The 9394-nt window shown below is 45.6% G+C and overlaps 1 protein-coding gene across 2 annotated transcripts; it reads right to left on the bottom strand.

Moving 5' to 3' along the window:
• Positions 1-638: 638 nt before the first annotated feature.
• LOC111143048 (sphingosine-1-phosphate receptor 1) lies at positions 639-5725 on the bottom strand. 2 transcript variants are annotated; one of them, XM_022496482.1, is made up of 3 exons: positions 5430-5725; positions 4961-5185; positions 639-3336 (listed from the first exon to the last, which is right to left on the bottom strand). In XM_022496482.1, the coding sequence occupies exon 3, from the start codon at positions 3174-3176 to the stop codon at positions 2028-2030; it is 1149 nt and encodes a 382-aa protein (XP_022352190.1). In that variant the 5' UTR covers positions 3177-3336; positions 4961-5185; positions 5430-5725; the 3' UTR covers positions 639-2027. The 2 variants fall into 2 exon arrangements, with proteins under 2 accessions (XP_022352190.1, XP_022352189.1); XM_022496481.1 differs by lacking the exon at positions 5430-5725 and having other exon boundaries at positions 4961-5316.
• Between the last annotated feature and the right edge of the window lie 3669 nt (positions 5726-9394).

Below are 9394 nucleotides of genomic sequence, written 5' to 3'. Positions count from 1 at the left end.
ATTAATTGAAAGTTTTCAGGTATGAGATGTATACTGTTCCACCAAGGTTCTGCAACTTGCTAATTCATTGATACCATATAGTCCCATATTGTTCAAAGGATTGTCTGGGTGAAGCCAAGAGAGTGTCCTGAAAAAAATTAAGTGATTTAATATATTATCTCCCATATCCATATCCCCATTTCTCCAGCATGTTGGTGGAAAGCCAAGAATGCAAGCTTTTGTTGATGGGTTTGCAATGACCATTGAGTTTCATAATTTAAATTAGATATACAACCACACTGTTGTATATATATTTTTTAAATCCATATTTTAGGACAAGACTTATTATATATAATTTACTTTGGCCTGAATACAATTTAAAACTCCAATAATTACATTTACTTGTCAATGTGGTATTTAGAAGTTGGTGGTTTTCATCGTGTTTTTTACTACTCTTCAATGTTAACTTATTGAAGTTTCTCTTCCTGAAAAAGATAGAGTGGTTTTTAACAAACCACATTTTTTTTCACACCCTAGTTTATCAAGGTAAAATCCTTTAAAGGGTAATAGAAATTTGCCCATAACTTTGATTCTAAAGAGCCACATAGTCAAACAGAATCTTAATAATTATTTTTTTAAAAATGCTCTTCACAGAGGAATCTTTAAAAAAAATCAGTTTATTAATGTTTAAAAGTTGATAAAGCTATGTGCAAAATGATCCACAAAAGTCAGAAACCTATTAAATACTATTTTTTTAAAAGACATTTTTCAGTTTAATTGCACTGAAAACCATACTAAAGAGACAGCAATATATTTTTATTTTTTGTAACATTTATACACATCTTTAATTGACTATTTAATGAACAGCTGTACTGAAAAACTTCTGGTATTCCCTATCAGTTAAAGTAATGCTTTAATGGCACAAGAGGGTTGTATTTTCTTAGGAAATACACATTCAACGGTGTTAACACAAGTTAGAAAAATCCGATAAAATGCTGAAACAAATACATTCAAAAATCACGGAAAGTACTTTTAACACAACAAAATACAACCATCCTGTTGGTTGCACTAATTCACAAAACACTCTGAAATAAACATCAACAAAAGTGCCAAAGACAGATGTATTTGTTAGACAGATTCATTTAGAAATCTCTCTTGGTTTACAGTCACCCCATCCCACCCCCAGTCAGTTTTCACCTGGGTTTGCTAGTTTGTTTCTCCTATGACACAAAGGATTCTGCCCCATACCATTTAAATAAATTGGACTGCCTTATGCAGATTTCAGCCACAATGGATAACCACACTGTAACATATTTCCTTGTAAAATTGTTAAAAGAGAAAAAAATCCAAGTGACTTTAACCAAATTCCAAAACTGATCCAGCTTACATGGAAACTTTGGCCTCAGCAAATAAAATTGCTTTACATCTCCAAACCATCTCCATTCCTCACAGTTTACCTCCTGGACACAGCCTACCTGCTACAGACCATCAAGAAACGGACCATGCCACAACCCCAGCTCTGATGAAGGCCAGGTAGTTCGAATATAAAGTAACAGAATTTTGAGGAGGGGCATGAAGGGGAAGGGAGGGTAGGATATGCAGAGCATACCCAGAGAAGCAGAAGTGCACACAATCACTTGGGCTGAAAAGTAAGGTGAAAGAAAACATCTCCTCAAAGCTCCCCACAGATGCTTTCACACTGGGACCTTAGTCTTCAAGGAGGGGCCAAATGAACCCTTCAGGAGCTTGACGATGCTAGACCTTTGGCTCAGTGCAAAATCAAAGCTCCAGGGCAGGCGGGGTGGTGGGGGTAGGAAATAGATTCCAGGCCAGGACCTGATCTCCACCCTTCCCAGTGCATTGTTCACAGGAACTAACCCGCCAACACCCCTGCACCAGCAGGCTGCTCTTACGCTGCCCGTCCTCCCTCTGGCTCCCAGCAGCTCCTCCCTGGCAGCAGTGGAGACAGAGATTTTTTTTTTTTTTTCCAAACACTGGCTGGTGGGTCACCACACAAGAACTCTCCCCAAGGGTCAGCAGCGCTCGCTTTAGGAGGAAGAGTTGACATTTCCAGAAGACATAATGGTCTCTGGGTTGTCCCCATCGTCCTTCTGCGGGTGGGAGGAGTTGTCCGACTTACTGCGGCTGAATTCCATGCCAGCAATGATGGGTCGCTTGAATTTGCCTGCGGAGTCCCCGCTGGGGCACTTGCAGCAGGACAGGATCCGGATGAAGGCCCGGCGCATCTCCTTGTTGGTCAGGGTATAAATGATGGGGTTGGTGCCCGAGTTGAGCACCGCCAGCACCAGGAAGTACTCAGCTCTGAAGAGGATATCGCAGGTCTTCACCTTGCAGCCCACGTCCAGCAGGAGCAGGATGAAGAGGGGCGCCCAGCAGGCGATGAAGACGCTCAGGACGATGATCACGGTTTTGAGCAGCGCCAGCGACTTCTCTGAGCTGCGGCTGGCCTTGGACATGTTCTTGCGGAAGGTCAGGCGGCGGCTCCGAGTCCTGACCAAGGAGTAGATCCGGCAGTAGAGGATGACGATGGCCAGCAGGAGCAGAGTGAAGACCGTGGTGCAGAAGAGGATATAGTGCTTGTGGTAGAGCGGCAGGACGGTGGAGCAGTTGTAGAGCGCGCTGATGCAGTTCCAGCCCATGATGGGCAGGCCGCCCAGGATGAGGGAGATGACCCAGCAGGCGCTGATCAGCAGGAAGGAGCGGAAGCTGTTGCTCCCGTTGTGGAGTTTCATTTTCAACATCGTGATATAGCGCTCGATAGCGATGGCGAGGAGGCTGAACACGGAGGCAGACAGGGCCACAAACATACTCCCTTCCCGCAGAAACCACTGGGCGGGGGTGAGCTTGTAGGTGGTGGCACCAGACAAGAGCAGGTTGGCTGTGTAGGCCACTCCTGCCAACAGGTCTGAGAGGGCCAGGTTGCCAATAAAGTAGTACATAGGTCGGTGGAACTTCTTGGTTTTCCAAATGGTCAGCAAGACAAAGATGTTCTCTAGGATGATACAACAGCAGATGAGAATGAAGACCACTGAGCTCAGTTTAATGCCATTCTCCTTGTCCGCGCTGATGTTCAGCTTTCCTGTGTAGTTATAATGCCGGACGATGATGTCATAGTTGACATAGTCGGAGACAGGACTGCGAAGGGCCTTCACCAGCGGGATGCTGGTAGACCCCATGGTGCACGGTCTCCAGGAATCCGGGGGAGGCGCTTCTCCAGAAGAACGCTAGAGGGCGAGGCCGAGGGAGCCTTCACTTGTTGCGGGGGATGGTGGTTCCGTCAGAGAGATCCCGGCGTTTTTGCTTTTCCTTGGTTGGAGAGGCCCTCGGAAACCGCAGCTTTAAACAAGTCACAAAGAGGAGAGCGTCAGGGAAAAAGCCACAGTACACTGGCATAATTCATTCTAACTAAGGCACTGCTCCAGTTTTGTCTGGATTTGTTTTAAGGAAACTTGGAGAAAGCGCAAAGACTGGGATTAAAAAAAAAAAAAAATCAAATTCACATTTCTTGCCAAATAAAGGGGAGAGGAAGTAAGGGTAGGGGAGGGAGAAAAAATAAAATTTACCCAAATTGAAAAGTCCCAACTCAACAAGACGAAAACTCTCTTGTGTCACACCAAAAGGGAAATGGAAAAACTAGAGAAGGGAGCCCCATTTGTAACACCTCTCCGGCCCTCTTACTACCCCACCTCTAACCTCCACCAAGTCTCCAGCTTGGAGGTTCTCTGACGCATTGGCCCGCTCACCAGCCGGTTCACCACCAGCTCTTGGTCTCTCCTTCGAAGAGACCCAACCGCTAATATGAAGGTGGAGACGCACACCACCTCTGCTTTCTACCACCACACAGCTAAAAGAGCTGAGAACCACCACCTAATTGCCTTGCAACACATTAGATTTGCACGAAAATCATTTGACAGAGTAAGTCATTCTTTGGGCTCTATTAATAACTCTCTAGGAACAGGTGTGCTCAGGGTCCGAGGGGTGTGGGTAGCCAAGCCCGCCCAGGCCTTTTGGTAAACAGGAAAGCTTACGCTTCTGTGAAGCAACTGCCTTTTCTTAATTTCTTCTTCTAGTTTTTTTTTTTTTCCTTGTAAACCAGTGCAAGAAAATATTAAGGTATTCAATGAAAAACATTCATAAGAGATTGCAACAAATCCCAGGAATTTAGTACATTCATTGATTGTATAAGGAGTATGTTTAGTTACTATGGGTTTGGCCAAAACACACACGGGCACACAGACAAAAGAGAGAAGTTAATACTACTAATGATAACGATACATGCCACTACATTCCTAATTCCAAGTTCAGAGCTTCTGTCCAGAAACATAAATGTAGGGCTGGTGCGTTGCTGAACTATAGCCCGCCGTTTCATTTACTGCCCTCCCCCAACATGTTGCCTCCTCTCTTAGAACTAGAAAGTGTGGAGGGAATGAAACGGCACTGGTTAGCAGAAGTCTGCTTGTAATGTTTCAAGATAACGCAGCAATGTGAAAGAAGTGGGTTAACAGAAACAGCAGTAACTGGGAGAGCAGAGGCTGCTCCCGGCTAGACGCTGTGCATTTCTCCCACCGAATTCCGCACCCTGCTCGCCGCCAGTGCAACTTTAAGCCCCCCCCCCCCCATATTCTTTGTCTATAGGATTTCCAAATATAAGCGCCTTCCCTCCCTCTGCGACCAACCGCAGGTTTCACTAACCCCCATTCCTGGTCGGGTTTACAGTTGGACTTAACCCTTTTCCAAACTTCGCAAATCACAAGTGCCCCATTCTTGGGCAATCCGATCGGGTTGGGCTCCTTAGCAGCCCAGGGATGAATGTTTCCAGCGCCCAGATATGGATGTTTCAAAAGTTGGTCTCCCCCCACCCCTGTTCCGGTTTAAAAATTCCTTTCTAACACTGAAAACCTCCTGCAGCGGGGATCCCCCGCGCCCCCGACCGGTGCTGGCAAGGCGCGTAGTCCCCTACCTCGCTCAGGCAGGACGAAGTTGCGTTGGGAGAGCTCCGGGTCTCCACTGAGCGCTCGGCATCTTGTTGCTGCCCGGGACTGACTGCGACGCTCTCCAAACTTACTCGAGTCGGGGTCCCCTCCCTCCGCAGCCGCACACTCCAATGGCCAGCACTGCTCGCCGCGGCCCACGCCGGCCCGTTAGCTGAAGTCGCCGAGCGCCCCGCTGAGGCTGGGTGGCTTCTCTAGGAAGAGGCGGGGAGGGGTTAATATTTCAACCCCCACGCCCTCAGCCAGTGGCTGGGGGCCTCCGGATCTCGGCTGCAGAGACTCGCTGTCCAGGAAAGATCTGGGGCAGAAGCGCGGGCACGCACACACACACACACACACACACACACACACACACACACCACACTCCTCCCCCACAGGCAACCGAAAGAAAAAAAAAAAAAAAAAAAAAAAAAACAGAGAAGGGACGGAGGCTGGTGCCCCCTGGATTCTGATGTATAAATCACGGCCCTCGCCGTGCTGTCCGCCACTACTGGAGACCGTTCTCCTGAGTCTTACAAAAGAGAGGAGGTGGGGAGCCTTTGGAAACTTTTCTCCTGAGAAGTCTTAGGACGCAGAGGACAGCCCGGGGTCTCGCAGCGCACCTCTCTGGTCCCCTACACGCTGGAGTCCTTGATTGGATCGGAGTCCAGAGACTTAGGACGCGGGCCCCGCGGCCGCTTCTGCGCAGGCAGGGAAAACAGGGGCCGAGACCCCGAGAATCCCCGCCGCTCTCTGGGGAGGAGAAACTGGCAGGGCGCTCAAGAGACACGGAGGAGATATGCAGCAGCCTAGAAGGGAGAGTGGCCCCGGAGGTTCCTTTACTTCTCCCCACCCCCCATCCCGCTGCTGCCCTGAAACTTGCGGTCTGAGGGGCAGAAGGTGGCTTTCCCGGGACTCGCGGCGAGATGGGCCCGCCCTGGGGAGACGCTGGGTAAGGGTTTCCCTCATTCAACTGGGCGCAAGGTCAGCCGTGTGTCCCAGATTCTGGCCAGTGGTGTTCCTTTGGGGAGATGGGCAGCTGCTGGGGCGTGAGAGTTTTAAAAAGCTTGGGCAGCTGAAGAACTTCCAAAACGGAAAAGCCGCTGCACCCAACCAGCTTAGTCTGAGGCCAGTGCCCTTCTCTCCCCTTCTACTCGGGAAAACTCAGAGGCCCCAAAACCTCAGTGCTCCCAACACGCCTACTCTTTTTTTTTTTTCCGCTTAGATTCTACTTAAGACGGTGAGAGTAGAGTCGGCCTTGGTCAGCTCCGCCTAAATGACAAACTCAGAGCACTTCTGCCCTGCCCTGCTGCGACACTGAAGATTTCCACTCAGTCCCTGGTCGCATTGGCTTCCCATCCTGACAGATGTGAACGCAAAACTTATCCGTGTGCAGTTTCAATTGACAGACACACCCTGTACCTGAATGACTCAGAAGGAGTCTAAATGAATAAACAGACCCCTGGCTTCTGGGATCTTATGAGTTTGCAAAAGAAGAAATCAAACGACAGTTAAAATCAAGTTCACAGCTGCCTGAAAGTCTTCATCAATGAGTTGCACCCAGCACATAGCCACAAATTCAACAACAGTACATGCATACAACATAGAAACTAAGATAACCGTCCTCTAGACTCTAGGGCTCTGGTTGGGTTTGAGAACTTACTTAAAAGAAGAGATATGTGGGGTGCCTGGGTGGCTCAGTTGTTAAGTGTCTGCCTTAGACTCAGGTCATGATCCCAGGGTCCTGAGATCCAGCCCCTCCTGGGGCCCCCTGCTCAGCGCGAAGCCTACTTCTCCCTCTCCCACTCCAGCTGCTTGTATTTCCTCTCTCACTCTCTCTCTCTCTCTGTGTCAAGTAAATAAATAAAATCTTTAAAAAAAAAAAAAAAAAAGGAGAAGAAGTATGTTGAGTCTACCCTGCACAACATAAGGCAAAATCCACCCCAACCACTAATTTATGAGTTAAGGGAAAAGAATTAAAGTGAATTGCCACCCAAACTCTATCTATCATGATAGATATCTAATTTTGGTCATTATATTGATGAGAGAAATGTCACTCAGCTTTACTCACTAGATATCCCAGTTAGTATATGGTGGAGCTGGGTTCCACAACTTAATGCCATGTCTCCCAGATGTCATGGCTCCCAGTTCAAATACCTTCAGTCAATAAATAGTTAAGAAACTGAAGTGTTCCCCAAAGGGAAGCAAACCTCTAGCTTTAAAATTTTTAAATTGCACTAATTTCTTGACTATCTATGTATAAAATGTATACAAAGATATGCTAATGAATGCCCCTATAAAATCACTTATTTTCTGACTATGCAACTCTAAAAACATATACAAAATTTATGCTAATAAATGTCTTTTTTTCACCACGAAGCATTTTCTTTTTTGCTGAACTGTTTTGTTAAATTTCTTTATTAAATTATTAAATATTGCATTATTTAGCAAGACAAATTTATTTCTGCTTTTACCACCTTTAAAATCATTTAGACTTTTTAAAAAGAGTGTATTTTTTTTAGACTGATTTATTTATTTGTGGGAGAGAGAGAGCACAGTACATTTGTTATAGTTCATGGGTGTCTACTGACATATCATTATCATCTACAGTCCATAGTTTATGTTATGGTTCACTCTTGGTGTTGTACATTCTATGGGTTTGGACAAATGTATAATGACCTGTATCCATGATTACGGTATCATGCAGAGTATTTTCACTGCCCTAAAAAATCCTCTGTGTTCTGCCTATTTATGCCTCCCCTCCCCTATGAATGTCTTTTTTAAAACCACTGATTTCTTGACTATATATTTCCTGACCCAGTGTATACAAATGTATAGTAATGAACATATTTTAAAACTTCTCATTATCTACCTATGACATCTAATGTGAGGTTGTATATTTGGGTAGCAGATTCTAAATATTACACATGTTAACTCATTTAATTCTTCCAATGATTCTACAAGTTAGGAATGATTATTACCCTAATTTTACAAACAAGGAAACTGAGTCCCAGGCATATTATATTAAGTAACTTGGTTAACGTGGTCTGTGACCATAGATTGGCTATAGGCTCTTAATCACATGTCCAAACCACTACAATAAACCTCAAACATGTCAAAGAATGACATGGGAAAAATAAGTCTTTTTCTTGCCAATACTGCTGGTGAGGACATCATCAATTCAGTATTACTCCGGTGTTTTAAAGAGCCCAGATATTGCAGGTGATTACTTAGAAATGTCCACACTTAGTACACACCTCTAAGATGTAACATGTAGATGACCAGTCGGACAAAATTATAAAGTAGACAGAACTATTTGCAGCAATGTCTTCCTTGCCAATTCCAAGTCTCTGGTTCCCACACATATCTCTTCCCATTGCTCTCAGGAGAGGCCCTAGAATTGCATCCTCAAACTATCTCCTGGCTCTCAGCCCAGCTCCCTTTCCGCTGCTGCCTGGAAGGCCAGCCCGATGTTTTACCTTACTTCTCCCGGCAGTGAGGTTACCATCAAATGCCCAGTTCACACTGAGGTTGCACCATTCCACATTTCTCATTTCAAAGCAACTTTACTGTTCTTTATGCATGCTTTACAATCTCTTTTTAAGTGTTGCCAGAGAAAATACCATGTCACATTTGGGACTTATACTAAAAAAAATTATCTGTCATTACTCTGCAACTCAGATTGAACTGAGTGAGCTGTATGTTTTGTTTGCTAAGTCTGGCAATTCTACTCTCTTTCCTAAATGCTCCAGGTATTTTCCCCCCCCCCCCCCCCACCCAATCCCCTGTAAAGATCCAGCCTTCCCCTCCCTCATCTATTCCTAGGAGAGCAAATAGTCTCCTACTTAGTGGAGAGAACAGTGTCACCGAGATTCCTCTCCTCTAAGTTAACAGCAGCTTCACCCACCCTTACTTCCTGCCCATAGCTTTACTCCTAACCAAGGCAAACCTTTGCCCCATCACTGTGCAAAGTGGCCCACCAAACTTTTGAAGACATGGCTCAACTACTCCTTCTCTCTCTTGTACTTTCAATTCTTGGCCTCTGATGATTCTTTATCTTCAACTTACATTAATATGTGTTTGTTTCTGTTCCCAAAAACTCACTGTCTTCTCCTCATACTAACTAGGTCCCGACATAAACCTCTCTTCTCTTGTTTGCCACCACTCAGAACTATGTAACGGGACATGACAGCCTTGGGTTCATCCATCATTCTGCCAGTTCCCAGATGGGTAACTTTGGGCAAGTTCTTTAACTTCCTTGAGCCTCAGTTTCCTAAACTCTCTCTTTCTCCACAAGTGTTCCAGAATTATACAATGATGTATCGTGATTTTCCAAGTCCTCCCCTGGACGTACAATGGGCCCTGTATAGTCTGAGAAATTATCTGAAATTATTTCTCTGATAACTTCATTTTCTCTATTTCCC

This window comes from Enhydra lutris, unplaced genomic scaffold, assembly GCF_002288905.1.
Source record: "Enhydra lutris kenyoni isolate GAN:26980312 unplaced genomic scaffold, ASM228890v2 scaffoldscaffold9, whole genome shotgun sequence".
Taxonomy (NCBI): Eukaryota; Metazoa; Chordata; class Mammalia; order Carnivora; family Mustelidae; genus Enhydra; species Enhydra lutris.
The sequence above is the reverse complement of the archived record's forward strand: the minus strand, read 5'-3'. Positions and strand labels throughout refer to the sequence as shown.